Source organism: Anomaloglossus baeobatrachus, chromosome 4, assembly GCF_048569485.1.
Source record: "Anomaloglossus baeobatrachus isolate aAnoBae1 chromosome 4, aAnoBae1.hap1, whole genome shotgun sequence".
Taxonomy (NCBI): domain Eukaryota; kingdom Metazoa; phylum Chordata; class Amphibia; order Anura; family Aromobatidae; genus Anomaloglossus; species Anomaloglossus baeobatrachus.
Window position 1 is genome coordinate 521,719,294 of NC_134356.1, and position 20,201 is coordinate 521,739,494.

The window sequence follows — 20,201 nt, forward strand, 5'->3', positions numbered from 1 at the left end:
TCCCGTGCATCACGGGCTCCTCAGTTTTGGTGCAAAAGCAGGAAGGAGGAAACTTATAAATTGGTCTAAGGTAAAATCAATCCGAAGGATGTTCGGAGAACTGAAACCATGAACCAAAAGGAACAATTCAACATGAACAACATGTGTACACAAAAGAACAACAGCCCGAAGGGAACAGGGGCGGGTGCTGGGTCTCCCAATAGGAGCTAGAAGAAAAGGAATTTACGGTAAGTAAACAAAATTCCCTTCTTCTTTGTCGCTCCATTGGGAGACCCAGACAATTGGGACGTCCAAAAGCAGTCCCTGGGTGGGTAAAAGAATACCTCAATAACAAGAGCCGAAAACGGCCCCCTCTTACAGGTGGGCAACCGCCGCCTGAAGGACTCGCCTACCTAGACTGGCATCTGCCGAAGCATAGGTATGCACCTGATAGTGTTTCGTGAAAGTGTGCAGACTAGACCAGGTAGCCGCCTGACACACCTGCTGAGCCGTAGCCCGGTGCCGCAATGCCCAGGACGCACCCACGGCTCTGGTAGAATGGGCTTTCAGCCCTGAAGGAATCGGAAGCCCAGAAGAACGGTAGGCTTCAAGAATCGGTTCCTTGATCCACCGAGCCAAGGTTGACTTGGAAGCTTGCGACCCCTTACGCTGGCCAGCGACAAGGACAAAGAGCGCATCAGAACGGCGCAGGGGCGCCGTGCGAGAGACGTAGAGCCGGAGTGCTCTCACTAGATCTAACAAGTGCAAATCCTTTTCACATTGGTGAACTGGATGAGGGCAAAATGAAGGTAAGGAGATATCCTGATTGAGATGAAAAGGGGATACCACCTTAGGGAGAAATTCCGGGACCGGACGCAGAACCACCTTATCCTGGTGAAAAACCAGGAAGGGGGCTTTGCATGACAACGCTGCTAGCTCCGACACTCTACGGAGCGATGTAACTGCCACTAGAAAAGCCACCTTCTGCGAAAGACGTGATAGAGAGACATCCCGCAGCGGCTCGAAAGGTGGTTTCTGAAGAGCCCTTAGCACCCTGTTAAGATCCCAGGGTTCCAGCGGCCGCTTGTAAGGTGGGACTATGTGGCAAACTCCCTGCAGGAACGTGCGGACCTGCGGAAGCCTGGCTAGACGCTTTTGAAAAAACACGGAAAGCGCCGATACTTGTCCCTTGAGAGAGCCGAGAGACAAACCCTTGTCCATTCCGGATTGAAGGAAGGAAAGAAAAGTGGGTAAGGCAAACGGCCAGGGGGTAAAACCCTTATCAGAGCACCAGGATAAGAAGATCCTCCAAGCCCTGTGATAGATCTTGGCGGACGTTGGTTTCCTGGCCTGTCTCATAGTGGCAATGACATCTTGAGATAACCCTGAGGACGCTAGGAGCCAGGACTCAATGGCCACACAGTCAGGTTGAGGGCCGCAGAATTCAGATGGAAAAATGGCCCTTGAGACAGCAAGTCTGGTCGGTCTGGGAGTGCCCACGGTTGACCCACCGTGAGGTGCCACAGATCCAGGTACCACGACCTCCTCGGCCAGTCTGGAGCGACGAGGATGGCGCGGCGGTAGTCGGACCTGATCTTGCGTAACACTCTGGGCAGCATCGCCAGAGGAGGAAATACATAAGGCAGTCGAAACTGCGACCAATCCTGAACTAATGCGTCCGCCGCCATAGCTCTGTGATCTTGAGACCGTGCCATGAATGCCGGGACTTTGTTGTTGTGCCGAGACGCCATGAGATCGACGTCCGGCGTTCCCCAGCGGCAACAGATCTCTCGAAACACGTCCGGGTGAAGAGACCATTCCCCTGCGTCCATGCCCTGGCGACTGAGAAAGTGTGCTTCCCAGTTTTCTACGCCCGGGATGTGAACTGCGGAGATGGTGGAGGCTGTGGCCTCCGCCCACAGCAGAATCCGCCGAACTTCCTGGAAGGCTTGACGGCTGCGCGTGCCGCCCTGGTGGTTGATGTACGCGACCGCCGTGGCGTTGTCCGACTGTATGCGGATCTGCCTGCCCTCCAGCCACCGATGGAACGCCTTTAGGGCTAGATACACTGCCCTTATCTCCAGAACATTGATCTGAAGGGAGGACTCTGTCGGAGTCCAGGTTCCCTGAGCCCTGTGGTGGAGAAAAACCGCTCCCCACCCTGACAGGCTCGCGTCCGTCGTGACCACAGCCGAGGATGGGGGCAGGAAGGATTTTCCCTTCGACAGAGAAGTGGGAAGAAGCCACCACTGAAGAGAGGTTTTGGCTGCCAGGGAAAGAGAGACGTTCCTGTCTAGGGACGTCGACCTCCTGTCTCATTTGCGGAGAATGTCCCATTGGAGTGGACGCAGATGAAACTGCGCAAAGGGGACTGCCTCCATTGCTGCCACCATCTTCCCCAGGAAGTGCATGAGGCGGCTCAAGGGGTGTGACCGACCTTGAAGAAGAGAGTGCACCCCTGTCTGCAGCGAACGCTGTTTGTCCAGCGGTAGCTTGACTATCGCTGAGAGAGTATGAAACTCCATCCCGAGGTAAGTCAGTGATTGGGTCGGTGTCAATTTTGACTTTGGGAAATTGATGATCCACCCGAACCTCTGGAGAGTCTCCAGAGCAACAGTCAGGCTGTGTTGACATGCCACCCGGGAGGGTGCCTTGACTAGGAGATCGTCTAAGTAAGGGATCACCGAGTGGCCCTGAGAGTGTAGGACCGCCACAACGGATGCCATGACCTTGGTGAAGACCCGTGGGGCTGTCGCCAGGCCGAAAGGCAGTGCCACAAACTGAAGGTGTTCGTCCCCGATGGCGAAACGCAGGAAGCGTTGATGCTCTGGTGCGATCGGCACATGGAGATAAGCATCCCTGATGTCGATTGATGCTCTAGGAAGTCTCCCTGGGACATCGAAGCGATGACTGAGCGGAGAGATTCCATCCGAAACCGCCTGGTTCTCACGTGTCTGTTGAGCAGTTTGAGGTCCAGAACGGGACGGAATGATCCGTCCTTTTTTAGCACTACGAACAAGTTGGAGTAAAAACCGCGACCGCGTTCCTGAAGGGGAACGGGGATCACAACTCCTTCTGTCTTCAGAGTGTTCACCGCCTGAAAAAGTGCATCGGCTCGCTCGGGGGGCGGAGATGTTCTGAAGAAACGAGTCGGAGGACGAGAGCTGAACTCTATCCTGTAACCGTGAGACAGAATGTCTCTCACCCATCGGTCTTGGACATGTGGCAACCAGGCGTCGCAAAAGCGGGAGAGCCTGCCACCGACCGAGGATGCGGTTTGGGGAGGCCGAAAGTCATGAGGAGGCCGCCTTGGAGACAGTGCCTCCGGCGGTCTTTGGAGGACGTGACTTAGACCGCCATGCATAGGAGTTCCTCTGGCCCTTCTGTGGCCTGTTGGACGAGGAGGATTGGGACCTAGCTGAGGGCCGAAAGGACCGAAACCTCGATTGAATTTTCCGTTGCTGAGGTCTGTTTGGTTTAGACTGGGGTAAGGACGAGTCCTTTCCCTTGGATTGCTTAATAATTTCATCCAATCGCTCGCCAAACAATCGGTCGCCAGAAAATGGCAAACCGGTTAAGAACTTCTTGGAAGCAGAGTCTGCCTTCCATTCGCGTAGCCACATGGCCCTGCGGACTGCCACCGAGTTGGCGGACGCTACCGCTGTACGGCTAGCAGAGTCCAGGACAGCATTCATGGCGTAGGATGAAAATACCGACGCCTGAGAAGTCAAAGACGCAACTTGCGGAGCAGAGGTACGTGTGACCGCATTAAGCGCAGACAGACAAGCTGAGATAGCTTGGAGTGCCCATACGGCTGCAAAGGCCGGGGCAAAAGACGCGCCTGTGGCTTCATAGATGGATTTCATCAGGAGCTCTATCTGCCTGTCAGTGGCATCCTTGAGCGATGAACCATCTGCCACTGATACTACAGATCTAGCCGCCAGTCTAGAGACTGGAGGATCCACCTTGGGACATTGAGCCCAACCCTTAACTACGTCAGAGGGGAAGGGGTAACGTGTGTCAATAAGGCGCTTAGTAAAGCGCTTGTCCGGAAATGCTCTGTGCTTCTGGACAGCATCTCTGAAGTTAGAGTGATCGAAAAACGCACTCCGTGTACGTTTGGGAAACCTAAACTGGTGTTTCTCCTGCTGCGAATCCAACTCCTCTATAGGTGGAGTTGGGGGAGAAAGATCTAGCACCTGGTTGATGGACGCTATAAGGTCATTTACTATGGCGTCCCCTTCAGGTGTATCCAGATTGAGAGCAACGTCAGGGTCAGAGCCCTGAGCTGCGACATCCGCTTCATCCTCCAGAGAGTCCTCAAGCTGAGACCCCGAACAGCGTGATGAAGTCGGGGAAGATTCCCAGCGAGCCCGCTTAGCCGGTTTGGGACTGCGGTCCGTGCCGGAGTCCTCCCCGTGAGATCTAGGTGCCACCCCTGGAGCACGCTGCGGCGCAGACCGAGAGGGGCCTGGGGGCGATGATCCCACAGTGCCCGGGGCCTGTGTAAGGACCGATCTGGACTGCAAGGCTTCTAGTATCTTAGCAGACCATGTGTCCATAGACTGAGCCATGGATTGTGAAAGCGACTCAGAGTTTCTCAGCCAAAACTGCAAACTCTGTCCCTGCCACCTGGACAGGGGAAGCCGGCGGTTCTACCTGAGCCGAGGGTCCCACCAGTGCCCGAGGCTCCGGCTGAGCGAGTGCAACAGGGGCCGAGCATTGCTCACAGTGAGGGTAGGTGGAACCTGCAGGTAACATAGCCGCACAAGAGGTACAGGTTGCAAAATAACCATGTGTCTTGGCACCCTTGCTCCTTGTGCACGACATGCTGTTGTCTCCTAGGAGAGTGATCACTGAGGGTATATAGCCAAAAGCAAAACAATGCGGCCGAACAGAGAAAATGTATACAAATATATATATTATATATATATATATATATATATATATATATATATATATATATATATATATATATATATATATATATATATATATATATATATATATATATATATATATATATATACACACTTCGGCACCCTAGGGGGACCAGCACCGGGTGACCAGTGTGGCTTACCGACCGCCCAAGCGGTTGTGTGCCCACCAGATTCCCTGCCTTGGGCCTCCCAGAGCTGTAGAGCTCGTTCCTGAAATCCTCCACCGGCAAAATGTGATTGTAAAAATGGCTGCCGGAGCTCTCAGGGGAGGAGGGAGCCGTGGGCGGCGACTAATAAAGTGCGGGAATCTGGTCACCCTCAGTGATTAGTGAGGGGGGAGGAGGACACCTAAAGTATGCTCCAGCCCTCACTGTCGACGTCAGGTCGACCGTCCCGCCCTTACCCCTGACTGGCAGGCCCGGGGGCGGGAGTTATAGTACTAGGCCGCAGAAGCCGGGGACTAAATTTAATACCGCGGCCGGCAAACAGGCGCGGTCGGCGCGGTAGTCCCAGTCGTCACAAAAAAACAGCAGCCGCTGCAGCGTCTGTGACACAAGCGCTCCATGCACCGTCCCCATGGGGACACAGAGTACCTTTAGATGCAGGGCCCTGTCCCTGATGATACCAAGTCTCCTGTCCGGCAGATTCCCACAGGGGCTGCGGAGGGAGCCCGGTCCCAGTGAATGGATGACCGGTTAGGATCCCACTTCTCCCAGAGCCTCTAAGGGATGGGGAAGGAAAACGGCATGTGGCTCCAGCCTTTGTACCCGCAATGGGTACCTCAACCTTAACAGCACTGCCAACTTAGTGGGGTGAGAAGGGAGCATGCCGGGGGCCCTGTGGGGGCCCTCTTTTCTTCCATCCGATACAATCAGCAGCTGCTGCTGACTAAAATGGGAGCTTGAGTGAATGTGTGCCTCCTTCAACACAAAGCATAAAACTGAGGAGCCCGTGATGCACGGGAGGGTGTATAGGCAGAGGGGAGGGGTTACACTTTTTAAAGTGTAATACTTTGTGTGGCCTCCGGAGGCAGAAGCTATACACCCAATTGTCTGGGTCTCCCAATGGAGCGACAAAGAAAAAAAAATTATACATTTTTGGCATCTTTGTAATTTCACTGGTCTGGGGAATCATATTGCCAGGTCAGTTTTACTGGATAGTGAACATGAAATAAAAAATAAATTAAAAAAAATAAATAAATAAATAAATTGTTGAATTGCACTTTTTTTTGCAATTTCAACCCACATGGAATTTTTTTCCCCGCTTTCCTGTGCATCATATGATAAAATAAATGGTGCCAATCAAAAGCAAAAGTACACACCATCCCACAAAAACAAGCCCTTGTATGGCTATGTAAATGGAAAAAAAATATTATATATATATATATATATATATATATATATATATATATATATATATATATATATATATATATATATATATATATATATAGAGATAGATAGAAGGGAATTTTGTTTACTTACCGTAAATTCCTTTTCTTCTAGCTCCAATTGGGAGACCCAGCCAATTGGGTGTATAGCTTCTGCCTCCGGAGGTCACACAAAGTATTACACTTAAAAGTGTAAACCCCTCCCCTTCTGCCTATACACCCCCCCGTGCATCACGGGCTCCTCAGTTTTGGTGCAAAAGCAGGAAGGAGGAACTTATAAATTGGTCTAAAGTAAATTCAATCAAAGGATGTTCGGAGAACTGAAAATCATTCAACATGAACAACATGTGTACACAAAAGAACAACAGCCCGAAGGGAACAGGGGCGGGTGCTGGGTCTCCCAATTGGAGCTAGAAGAAAAGGAATTTACGGTAAGTAAACAAAATTCCCTTCTTCTTTGTCGCTCCATTGGGAGACCCAGACAATTGGGACGTCCAAAAGCAGTCCCTGGGTGGGTAAAAGAATACCTCGGTAATGGAGCCGTAAAACGGCCCCTTCCTACAGGTGGGCAACCGCCGCCTGAAGGACTCGCCTACCTAGGCTGGCATCTGCCGAAGCATAGGTATGCACCCGATAGTGTTTCTTGAAAGTGTGCAGACTCGACCAGGTAGCCGCCTGACACACCTGCTGAGCCGTAGCCTGGTGCCGCAAAGCCCAGGACGCACCCACGGCTTTGGTAGAATGGGCCTTCAGCCCTGAGGGAACCGGAAGCCCCGAAGAACGGTAGGCTTCAAGAATTGGTTCCTTGATCCACCGAGCCAAGGTTGACTTGGAAGCCTGCGACCCTTTACGCTGGCCAGCGACAAGGACAAAGAGCGCATCCGAGCGGCGCAGGGGCGCCGTACGAGAAATGTATAGTCTGAGTGCTCTCACCAGATCTAACAAGTGCAAATCCTTTTCACATTGGTGAACTGGATGAGGACAAAAAGAAGGTAAGGAGATATCCTGATTGAGATGAAAAGGGGATACCACCTTAGGGAGAAATTCCGGAACCGGACGCAGAACCACCTTGTCCTGGTGAAACACCAGGAAGGGGGCTTTGCATGACAGCGCTGCTAACTCAGACACTCTCCGAAGTGATGTGACTGCCACTAGGAAGACCACTTTCTGCGAAAGGCGTGAAAGAGAAATATCCCTCATTGGCTCGAAAGGTGGTTTCTGAAGAGCCGTTAGCACCCTGTTCAGATCCCAGGGTTCTAGCGGACGCTTGTAAGGAGGGACTATGTGGCAAACCCCCTGCAGGAACGTGCGTACCTGTGGAAGCCTGGCTAGGCGCTTTTGAAAAAACACAGAGAGCGCCGAGACTTGTCCCTTAAGGGAGCCGAGAGACAAACCCTTTTCCATTCCGGATTGAAGGAAGGACAGAAAAGTGGGCAAGGCAAATGGCCAGGGGGTAAAACCCTGATCAGAGCACCAGGATAAGAAGATCCTCCACGTCCTGTGGTAGATCTTGGCGGACGTTGGTTTCCTGGCCTGTCTCATAGTGGCAATGACCTCTTGAGATAACCCTGAAGACGCTAGGATCCAGGACTCAATGGCCACACAGTCAGGTTGAGGGCCGCAGAATTCAGATGGAAAAATGGCCCTTGAGACAGCAAGTCTGGTCGGTCTGGTAGTGCCCACGGTTGGCCCACCGTGAGATGCTACAGATCCGGGTACCACGACCTCCTCGGCCAGTCTGGAGCGATGAGGATGGCGCGGCGGCAGTCGGACCTGATCTTGCGTAACACTCTGGGCAGCAGTGCCAGAGGAGGAAACACATAAGGCAGTTGAAACTGCGACCAATCCTGAACTAATGCGTCTGCCGCCAGAGCTCTGTGATCTTGAGACCGTGCCATGAATGCCGGGACTTTGTTGTTGTGCCGGGACGCCATTAGGTCGACGTCCGGCTTCCCCCAGCGGCAACAGATCTCTTGAAACACGTCCGGGTGAAGAGACCATTCCCCTGCGTCCATGCCCTGGCGACTGAGAAAGTCTGCTTCCCAGTTTTCTACGCCCGGGATGTGACCTGCGGAGATGGTGGAGGCTGTGGCTTCCACCCACAGCAGAATCCGTCGGACTTCCTGGAAGGCTTGCCGACTGCGTGTGCCGCCTTGGTGGTTGATGTATGCCACCGCCGTGGCGTTGTCCGACTGAATTCGGGTCTGCCTGCCTTCCAGCCACGGCTGGAACGCCTTTAGGGCAAGATACACTGCCCTTATCTCCAGAACATTGATCTGAAGGGAGGACTCTGGCTGAGTCCAGGTACCCCGAGCTCTGTGGTGGAGAAAGACCGCTCCCCACCCTGACAGACTCGCGTCCGTCGTGACCACCGCCCAGGATGGGGGTAGGAAGGATTTCCCCTTTGACAACGAAGTGGGAAGAAGCCACCACTGAAGGGAGGCCTTGGCTGCCCGAGAAAGGGAGACGTTCCTGTCGAGGGACGTCGACTTCCTGTCCCATTTGCGGAGAATGTCCCATTGAAGTGGACGCAGATGAAACTGCGCAAAAGGAACCGCCTCCATTGCTGCCACCATCTTCCCTAGGAAGTGCATGAGGCGCCTCAAGGGGTGCGACTGGACTCGCAGGAGAGATTGCACCCCTGTCTGTAGTGAACGCTGTTTGTCCAGCGGAAGCTTCACTATCGCTGAGAGAGTATGAAACTCCATGCCGAGATATGTCAGTGATTGGGCCGGTGTCAGTTTTGACTTTGGGAAATTGATGATCCACCCGAATCTCTGGAGAGTCTCCAGAGCAATATTCAGGCTGTGTTGGCATGCCACCTGAGAGGGGGCCTTGACAAGCAGATCGTCTAAGTAAGGCATCACCGAGTGTCCCTGAGAGTGTAGGACTGCTACCACTGTTGCCATGACCTTGGTGAAGACCCGTGGGGCTGTCGCCAGGCCGAAAGGCAGTGCCACGAACTGAAGGTGTTCGTCCCCGATGGCGAAACGCAGGAAGCGCTGATGCTCTGGTGCAATCGGCACGTGGAGATAAGCATCCTTGATATCGATTGATGCTAGGAAGTCTCCTTGGGACATTGAGGCGATGACGGAGCGGAGAGATTCCATCCGGAACCGCCTGGTTTTCACGTGTTTGTTGAGCAGTTTTAGGTCCAGAACGGGACGGAAAGATCCGTCCTTTTTTGGCACCACAAACAAGTTGGAGTAAAAACCGTGACCCCGTTGCTGAAGTGGAAAAGGGATCACCACTCCTTCTGCCTTCAGAGTGCTCACCGCCTGAAGAAGAGCATCGGCTCGCTCGGGGGGCGGAGAAGTTCTGAAGAAACGAGTCAGAGGACGAGAGCTGAACTCTATCCTGTAACCGTGAGACAAAATGTCTCGCACCCATCGGTCTTGGACATGTGGCAACCAGGCGTCGCAAAAGCGGGAGAGCCTGCCACCGACCGAGGATGCGGTTTGAGGAGGCCGAAAGTCATGAGGAGGCCGCTTTGGGAGCGGTTCCTCCGGCGTTCTTCTTATGACGTGCCTTAGACCGCCATGAATCGGAGTTCCTCTGACCCTTCTGTGGCCTGTTGGATGAGGAGAATTGAGACCTGCCCGCGGGCCGAAAGGACCGAAACCTCGATTGTACCTTCCGTTGTTGAGGTCTGTTTGGTTTGGGCTGGGGTAAGGATGAGTCCTTTCCCTTGGATTGTTTAATGATTTCATCCAATCGCTCGCCAAACAGGCGGTCGCCAGAAAATGGCAAACCGGTTAAGAACTTTTTGGAAGCAGAGTCTGCCTTCCATTCACGTAGCCACATGGCCCTGCGGACTGCCACCGAATTGGCGGATGCAACCGCCGTACGGCTCGCAGAGTCCAGGACAGCATTCATGGCGTAGGACGCAAACGCCGACGCCTGAGATGTTAAGGACACAACCTGCGGAGTAGAGGCACGTGTGACTGCATTAATCTCAGACTGACAAGCTGAGATAGCTTGGAGTGCCCATACGGCTGCGAATGCCGGAGCAAAGGACGCGCCGATAGCTTCATAGATGGATTTCAACAGGAGCTCTATCTGCCTGTCAGTGGCATCCTTGAGTGATGCACCATCTTCCACTGCAACTATGGATCTAGCCGCCAGTCTAGAGACTGGGGGATCCACCTTGGGACACTGAGCCCAACCCTTGACTACGTCAGGGGGGAAGGGATAACGTGTGTCCTTAAGGCGCTTAGAAAAGCGCTTATCTGGAAAAGCTCGGTGTTTCTGGACTGCATCTCTGAAGTCGGAGTGATCCAGAAACGTACTCATTGTACGTTTGGGAAACCTAAAATGGAATTTCTCCTGCTGAGAAGCTGACTCCTCAATTGGAGGAGCTGGGGGAGAAAGATCCAACACCTGATTAATTGGCGCTATAAGGTCATTTACTATGGCGCCCCCTTCAGGTGTATCCAGGTTGAGAGCGGCGTCAGGATCAGAGTCCTGATCTGCTACCTCCGCTTCATCCTCTAGAGAGTCCTCCTGCTGAGACCCTGAGCAGTGTGACGAAGTCGAGGGAAGCGCCCAGCGAGCCCGCTTAGGCGGTCTGGGACTGCGGTCCGTGTCGGAGACCTCACCGTGGGACCTATGAGTCACCCCAGGAGCACTTTGCTGCTCCAACCGAGGGGGGCCTGGGGTCAATGATTCAACAGTGCCCGGGGCCTGTGTTACCGGTCTGGACTGCAAGGCTTCTAGTATCTTAGCAGACCATTTATCCATACTCTCAGACAGTTTGTCAGCAAATACTGCAAACTCCGTCCCTGTCACCTGGACAGTGGCAGCAGGTGGTTCCACCTGGGCCACCAGTGGCAGAGGCTCCGGCTGAGTGAGTGTCACCGGGGCCGAGCATTGCACACAATGAGGGTAGGTGGAACCTGCCGGTAGCATAGCTGCACATGAGGTACAGGTTGCAAAGTAAGCCTGTGCTTTGACACCCTTGCTTTTTGCGGACTACATGCTGTAGTCTCCTCTGAGTACAATCAGGGAGGGTATATAGTCAAAAACAAGCAGTGCAGCCGTACAGAGTAAATGTATAGAATATAAGCATATATATATATATATATATATATATATATACACACTTCGGCACCCAGGGGGGCCAGCACCTAGTAACAGGTGCGGCTTACCGACCGCCCGTAGCGGTTGTGTGACCACCAGATTCCATGCCTGGGCCTCCCAGAGCTGTGTTGTCTCTCCTCTCCAGCGTCACAAGTGCTGACAGGAATGGCTGCCAGCGTTCTGTGGGGAGGAGGGGGCCGTGGGCGTGCCTTAGAAAGTGCGGGAATCTGGTGCCCCACAGTGCTCAGTGAGGGGGGAGGAGGATACAAAGTATGCTCCAGCCCTCAGCGCTGACGTCCAGTGCAGCGTCCCGCCCTTCCCCTGACTGGCAGGCCCGGGGGCGGGAATATGCGGTACTAGGCCGCAAAAGCCGGGGAGTAAAGTTATAAGCGCGGCCGGCAAACAAGCGCGGTCAGCGCGGTAGTCCCGGTGCACTAACACACCCAGCAGCTGCTGCAGCGTGCATAACACAGGCGCTCTATGCGCCGTCCCCAAGGGGACACAGAGTAACCTCATAGTAGCAGGGCCTTGTCCCTGGCGATACCCAGCTCCTGTCCAGCAGATTCCCCCAGGGGCTGTGGAGGGAGCACGGTCCCAGTGCCTGGAGACCGGTTAGGATCCCACTTCGCCCAGAGCCCCTAAGGGATGGGGAAGGAAAACAGCATGTGGCTCCTGCCTATGTACCCGCAATGGGTACCTCAACCTTAACAGCACCGCCGACCAGAGTGGGGTGAGAAGGGAGCATGCCGGGGGCCCTGTTAGGGCCCTCTTTTCTTCCATCCGATATAGTCAGCAGCTGCTGCTGACTAAATTGTGGAGCTATGCGTGCATGTGTGCCTCCTTCGCACAAAGCATAAAAACTGAGGAGCCCGTGATGCACGGGGGGGTGTATAGGCAGAAGGGGAGGGGTTTACACTTTTAAGTGTAATACTTTGTGTGGCCTCCGGAGGCAGAAGCTATACACCCAATTGGCTGGGTCTCCCAATGGAGCGACAAAGAAAAAAAAGTTATAGTTCTTGGAAAAAGGGAAGAACAAAAGCAAAATCGCAGAAAACGCCCGATTGTAAAGAGGTTATTATGCTGCTACAGAGACAGACATGTAAATAATGAAAATAAAACCCCCCAAAACGTACGCTTCTCTTTCCTCTCGGTCTCGCTTGATGCGTTTCAGTTCTCGTACTTTCCAGGACTCATACTCTTCCTCATCATTCTCATCGTCGGTGTTCAGAGCATCCAGCGCAGCCAGTGACCTCTTGTTCTCCTCTATCTCCTTCTTCGCCTCCTCCTCTACAATCTACATGACAAGAGGGGATTACACCACTTAGTTCAGATGTTACAGATCAGTCATTTCCCCCCCCCCCCCATCTATAGTAAATACCTACCTTTAATGTATATTTACGCCTTTCCTCTGCCATTCGCTTGGCTTCTACCTCTGCTTCTTTTTGCTTAACCGCTTCAGCTTCTCTTTCCTGAACAGTCACTCTGTCCTTCCTGAAGAAGAAATAGGGCTTATTGGCAAAGTACATTTTAGCTTTTCAATCAATGACATTTGCCACTGGATATTTTACTTTGTGTTTAAGGCTCTTTAGTCCTCAGCGCGTCAGGGCTTGAGACCAACTTGTAATTCATATAATGGATTTTGGGTGGTACACCTGGTAGTTTAACCTCTTCAGCCCCCGGTCAGTTTTCGTTTTTTGCTCCCCTTCTTCAGAGAGCCGTAACTTTTTTTTTTCCATCAATCTTGCCATATGAGGGCTTGTCTTTTGCGCGACTAGTTGCACTTTCAAATGAAACCATAAGTTTTACCATATGGTGTACTGGAAAACAGCAAAAAATTTAAGTGTGGAAAAACTGCAAAAAAATAGTTTTTGGGATGTTTTATTCCCGGTGTTCACTATATGGTAAAACTGATGAGTGTGTATGATGCCTCAGGTCGGTGCGAGTTTGTAGACACCAAACATGTATAGGTTTACTCGTATCTAAGGGGTTAAAAAAAAAATTCACAAGCTTGTCCAATAAAAGTGGCGTACGTTTTGCGCCATTTTCCGAAACCCGTAGAGTTCTCATTTTTTGGGATCTATGGCTCAGTGATGGCTTATGTTTTGCGTCTCGAGCTGAGGTTTCTAATGGTACCATTTTTGCGCAGATGCTACATTTTGATCGCCTGTTACTGCATTTTGCGTAAAACTTGCGGCGAAACCCCCCCCGTAATTTTGGCGTTTGGTAAATGGCGTAGTGGCAAAAAAATTCCAATCAGATTAATTGATTTTATATTTTAATAGATCGGGCAATCCTGAACGCGGCGATACCAAATATGTGTATATATATATTTTTTTTTTTAACCCTTTAATTTTCAATGGGGTGAAAGGGGGGTGATTTGAACTTAGGTTTTTTTTTTAATTTTATTTTTTAAAACATTTTTTTTACTTTTTTTATTTTATTTTACTAGTCACCCTAGGGAACTATAGCGAACTATAGCGATCAGCAATCCGATCGCTCTGCACTATCTGCTGATCACAGCTATACAGCTGTAAACAGCAGATACGGTCACTTCCTGCTTCACTGGCCTCTGGGCCGAGTGAAAACGGAAGTGACTCGTCATAGCTGCAGGCGTCATCACATGACCCTGTGCTACCATGGCAACCACCGAAAGTCATGTGATCACTCATGTGACTTACGGTGGGGGTGGCGGTAAGTAAAAATCGTGACCGCGCATATATACATCTCGCTGCCAGACATTGGCAGCGAGATGTAAGGGGTTAATGTTACGGGTGGAATGCGATTCCGCTCGTAACATACAGGCACACATGTCAGCTGTTGAAACCAGCTGATATGTGCGCCGATTGCCGCATCCTGCCCGCAGCAGGGGGCGGGGCTTAGCGGCACAAGCTCCATGACGGATAGATCCGTCAAAGGTTGTTAAGGGGTTAAAAGAGCTTATCAAAAATGAAGTCCTCTATAAAAGAAAGCAGCCAATGTATTCTGTACCATACTCTGAATTGTTTAAAGCGGTTGTATGGTCCCAGATTTTTTTTTTTTTTTTTACAGTCACTATATGTGACTACTGAATCGTGACTTTGCGATGTGCCACCTGTCACGAATTCCCTACATTCCTTGTATTGGTGGGCCATAAACATGGTCACATGTATGCTGATTGCATATTTGTCGACCAGAATTACCTAGCATCTCTCAATAGAAGAGAGATGAGAGAAGTGCGAGAGTCTAGTTGTCATGTGACTGCAGGTGTGTAAATCACATACATGAGGTCAAGGACCTGCCCACCCACACATGGGATAGAGGGGAACCATGACAGTCACTGAGCCCTAGATCCCGAAAAATTAGACCGCTGTGGGTCGAGGAAAATGGCACAAAACGTGCGCCGCTTTTTTGGTCAAACTTCTAATTTTTTTTAACCCCTTAGATAAAAGTAAACCTATACATGTTGGGTATCTATGAACTCGCACCAACCTCAGGCATCACAATGAGACATCAGATTTACCATATAGTGAACACAGTGAATAAAATATATCAAAAACAATCGTGCAATCGCACTTATTTTTGCAATTTTTTTCCCACATTTGGATTATGTTTGCCGTTTTCCAGTACACTATATGATAAAACTCATGGTTCATTTAAAAGTACAACTCGTCCTGCAAAAAATGAGCCCTCACATGGCCTTATTGACGGAAAATTACAAAGTTACATCTCACGGAAGAAAAATAGCAAAAAAAACCCCCAAAACCTGGAAAGCACAAAATCGGCCGGTCATGAACAGGCTAAAGCCTGGAAGTATACTGGGGGCAGGCGTGTCCATGTGCATCAGTACGCTCCCCTTGCACTTCCAAGCCAATTTACATGTGGCTTCAAGGCTGGATTTCTCAGGACTGGCACATAACATTGCTACTAAACAGATAACATTTTTAATGTTGTATTAAGATCTTTGCAGCCATGCCTCTAGTCCTGACAGGTTTCTTATAAGCCATAGTATCACAAAAAAATCTCTAAGTTATTGGATCCACACAATGCCTCTGAGACAGGGCTGAACATAGACAGTTCAGAGGACATGAAGAACTGTCTTGAAGAACATTGGGGGGGGGGGGGAAGAAGGAAATTTGTGGCCAGTAACTTTAAGCCCCGATAAAAAGAAAACTATTAAAAAAATAAAATACATGATCGCCTTCGCTCACTTTCTAATAAAAACTGGTTTCAGTCTTGGCTCGGTTTCATCTTCACTGTCGGTGTACTCCTCATATTCTGACTCAGACTCTGACTCTTCCCCTGACTTCCATTCATCTTCTACCTCCATCACTTCCATTTCATCAGTTTTCCTCTCTGCAGCCTTTTGGCGCATCATTGAACGGCGACGCTCAATTTCCTAAGAGAAATAAATAGACAAGCTTAAACGGAGCAGAAATGGGTCAGAAGAGGCAAGTAATTTGTGTCAGACTGTCATCTAGGCGTGGATTGTCCCGATAACCTATTGCTGGGCACCTAAAAAAAGAAAACCCAAAAGGCGCTCATAAAGGCTAGTTTCACACTTGCGCTATTTTGACGCAAACGGAATCCGTCACTAATGTAGTACAGTTCATTTATTTACAGTGGAAGCACGACATCATGTGGACACAAGCGGGTACTGCATGACACACACGCGCCATAGTAACGCGCTTCCAATGTAAATAAATTAACTGTACAACATTAGTGACGGATTCCGTTTGCGTCAAAATAGCGCAAGTGGGGGGCGTGGCTTGAGCTTGATGGCAGGCAGACGTGCTCTGTGAAAGCTCTTGCAAGCTCAGGCAAGCTCAGGCGGCAAACAACAAACCAGAACCCACCTGGCACACTATCATGCCGGGGAAGAGAGGCACAGCACCACAGTCTGGACCACCGGCCCTGAGAAGCAACAGTGCAGCAGTGGACCGCCTGTTCAAGGGAGGGAAGCTCTCTTCGGTCCCCAGGCCGTCTCCAGTAATGGCGCCTGCGTCCACGAGGCAGGCGCTGGCAGTAACAGCAGCCGGCAGCGGGGCAGAAGTGGCGGAGGCAAGGCACAGCATGCAGGTACAGGGCGGTACCGTCAGTGATCAGCGGGGACCGGGATCGCCGCTTGCATTGCAGAGACCAGCAGTGCAGGAGGGGAGGCTGCTGCACTGAATAGTCAGGAGGAGGGGGGCGGTGGTGGCAGGCCCCACAGCAGAACTTGACAAGCCAGGCTGATGAAGATAACAGGAATCTGGGCACTATTGGAGACACTCAGGGGGGCAATGAGAGCAGGGCCTCCCAGGCATGGCAGAGGTTATCAGGCTCCCCTGGAAGTATATCCCCACACATTCAGGGGAATCAAAATGGAGGCCAGACCATACAAGGAGTTAACCCAAGAGGCTCCACTGTGGACACAGAACGCATCCTGCAGCTGCTGGCTGCACTCCCCACTAAAAATGACCTGGACATGCTAGTTACTAAAATGGAGGCGGCACATGAGAGGGGACATTGATGCTCTGGATACATGCACCACTGCAGTGGAGAATGATGTGTTTACACTATTTGAAAGAGTTAACACACTGGAGCAAAATCTAGCTAAATCCAGTTCACACCTGCAAAATGTCGCCATCCTGTTAGATGATCAAGAAAACAGGGGGAGGCGAAATAATATTCACTTGAAAGGCATCCCAGAAGAGATAGCAGCAGCAGCCCTCCTTAAGGCTACATGCGCACGCTGCTTTTTTTTGCTGCTTTTTTGGCTGCAGTTTTGTTGTCAGAACTTTCTGACATTTGACTTCCCAGCAAAGTCTATGAGAAGTCAGATTTGTCATGCGCACATTGCAGTTTGTCAGCGGTTTTTTTGTCAAAAGTTTGTGACAAAAAAAATGCAGCATGTTCATTCTTCCTGCGTTTTTGTCAACATTTGTCACCCATTGAGATCAATGAGGGCATCAAAAACGCAGGAAAAATGCATGCTAATCAAAAGTGGTGCATTTTACCTACCTTTTACCTGCGTTTTTGGTACCAAAAACGCAGGTGATATGTCAGGAAGTGAGGTCAGGCAAGTGGTCCCGTCCCGTCCTCCATGTGTTCCCCGAAGTACCGCTGTCCCCAGCGTGCACGCACAGGGGAGATGATGTGGAGGACAGGACTATCAGCAGCGGCGGCAGCGAGAGGGAAAAATCAATGTTTTCAGCTGCCAATTTCCATCCCCCTCTCGCTGCCGCCGCTGATAGTCCCGTCCTCCACATGTTCCCCGACGTACCGCTGTCCCCGCACAGGGGAGATGATGGACCCCTCTTACTGCCACCGCCACCGCTGAAAGTCCCGTCCTCCACGCTCCCGTCAGCTCCACGCAGTAGCGCGATCAGCTGAGCTGTCACTGAGGTTACTCGCAGCCACCGCTGGATTCAGCGGTGGCCGCGGGTAACCTCAGTGACAGCTCAGCTGATGGCGCGGCTGTCTTCAGTTGCTGTGTGGAGGTGACAGGAGCGGCGGTGTCTGCTGCTTCTCCGGTCACCTCCATGCAGCAGAGCTGGAAGCGACGCTGGAGCATCCTGGATTACACCAGACATGGAGGGCTTTGTCGGGGTTAATAAATTGGTGATGAGGGAATGTGTTTGTGTTTTTTATTTCTAATAAAGGATTTTTCGGGTGTGTGTGTTCATTTACTGTAACCTACAGATTAATCATGGAAGGTATCTCGGGGAGACGCCTGACATTATTAATCTAGGACTTATTGGCAGCTATGGGCTGCCAATAACTCCTTATTACCCCGATTTGCCAACGCACCAGGGCAAATCGGGAAGAGCCGGGTACAGTCCCAGAACAGCCGCATCTAATGGATGCGGCCATTCTGGGCGGCTGCTGACTGATATCGTTAGGCTGGGGGGCTCCCCATAACGTGGAGCTCCCCATCCTGAGAATACCAGCCTTCAGCCGTATGGCTTTATCTGGCTGGCATTAAAATTGGGGGGGACCGCACGCCAGTTTTTTTTTAATTATTTATTTCTAATTTTTTTTTCAATTCAACAAGCTTTATGGGCTTGTTTGAACTGAAAAATACATGAAACAATTGTTGATAAAACTGCAGCCAAAAACGCACCAAAAAAGCACCTACATTTTTTGTTTTTTTGTGACATTTCCAGGCTCTCTCTGACAAGGTGCAGTTTTGGCAGTAGTTCCCCAGATGACATTTTAGTGACTCTTGACGTAAATAGCCTCTATACGAGTATCAATCACCAACAGGGAATAGAGGCCGTTACCACATTTCTTGACAAACAAATTGAGCTCTCACCACATCAAAGGAAATTCAGTCTAGATCTACTTGAGATTATACTGTATAATAACTTTTTCCTCTTTGAGGACCAATTTTTTATACAGAATAGAGGGACTGCAATGGGCTCTAATATGGCACCACCGTACGCGAATCTATTTATGGCGCACTTTGAGGACAACTTCGTCTATAGCCATCATCTATATGCCTCAAATGTCACCGTATGGTGTAGGTATATAGATGACATATTCCTGATTTGGCACGGTGACCTGGACTCGTTGCTTTCTTTCCACAGGGATCTTAATAGCTGCCTGGAGGGTCTACAATTCACATTACATCACGACTTGCATAACATCAGCTTTTTGGACACTATGGTAATAAAACGTCCGGATGGCAAATTAACCACTGATCTGTACACGAAACCTACAGACAAGAATAGCCTCTTACATTTTACAAGTGCACATCCAAAACATGTGAAGAAGGCCCTACCTTGGTCGCAGATCAGAAGGGTACAACGAATAGTGTCAGATCCGGTGACACAAATAGAACGCTGCGCAGAAATCAGCCAGAAATTTGTTAATAGGGGGTATCAAATTAAATCAAAGGTATACCACAAAATATCGCAGTCCCATGCCCCTCTAATAGGGAACAACCCCTGATTAATGGCCCCAGGGTAGCGTATGTTTCTACATACCACCCCTTCCAATCTCAGATAAAGAAGGCCATCCTTAGTCACTGGTCCTTACTGGGCAAATCCTATCCCGAAGTAATAGCCTTCCAGAATCCACCCCTATTTTGTGATAAACGACCCAAAAATTTACGGGATTCACTAATTAGAGCTGATGTGGGTTCCCAGAGAAAGGAGCCCCGTCAAACATTCCTTCACACTGCACGTAAGGGCAATTTCCCGTGTTTGCATTGTATGCAGTGTTCGAACATGACAAAGGGCAGCTCTTTCTCCCATCCACGTACGGGCAAGATTTTTCATCTCCAGGATTTTTTCACTTGTGATTCATCATATGTGGTCTATCTTATAAAGTGTCCTTGTGGTCTCGGATATGTTGGGGAGACCACCCAACATATCCGAGACCGGATAAGTAAACACAAATCTACTATCCGGTGTAAATATGATCTTCTACCCATCCCAGCTCCTTTTATGAGGGCAGGCCACTCGGTCTCACAACTGCGTTACCAAGTAATTGAACATATCCCATTAAGTAGGAGGGGGGGCAATAGGGTTCAAAAATTAAAAGAAAGGGAATCCTTCTGGATTTACACCCTTCAGACTCTCGAGCCTAACGGCCTGAATCGGGAATATGAGGTGTCCTACTAATGTAATATATGTTATTGTTTTCCAGGGGACCGATAGATTTTCTATTAAAACCATTTAAACTATATGGGGTATTTATAGATTAACTATAACTATATACCAATATTGCTAAGATGCTAATGTTAGTCTGCTATTATAAGTCTACTAATTTCTTGCTTCCCCTTTTTTTCATCCTTTTAGGCACAATAAACGTCACGGAGTCACATCATCACGCTTATTCCTCGGATTTAC

The 20,201-nt window shown here is 50.3% G+C and overlaps 1 protein-coding gene across 1 annotated transcript in view; it reads right to left on the minus strand.

Annotated features, from left to right (window-relative positions):
- The window catches only part of MFAP1 (microfibril associated protein 1), a 72,848-nt gene that overhangs the window by 16,549 nt on the left and 36,098 nt on the right, over positions 1 to 20,201 (minus strand). Inside the window, exons 4-6 of the mRNA XM_075342794.1 lie at positions 15,576 to 15,763; positions 12,771 to 12,879; positions 12,522 to 12,682 (exon numbers count right to left, since the gene is read on the minus strand). Coding sequence (XP_075198909.1) covers positions 12,522 to 12,682; positions 12,771 to 12,879; positions 15,576 to 15,763 — 458 coding nt within the window. The remainder of the gene's footprint in view (positions 1 to 12,521; positions 12,683 to 12,770; positions 12,880 to 15,575; positions 15,764 to 20,201) is intronic.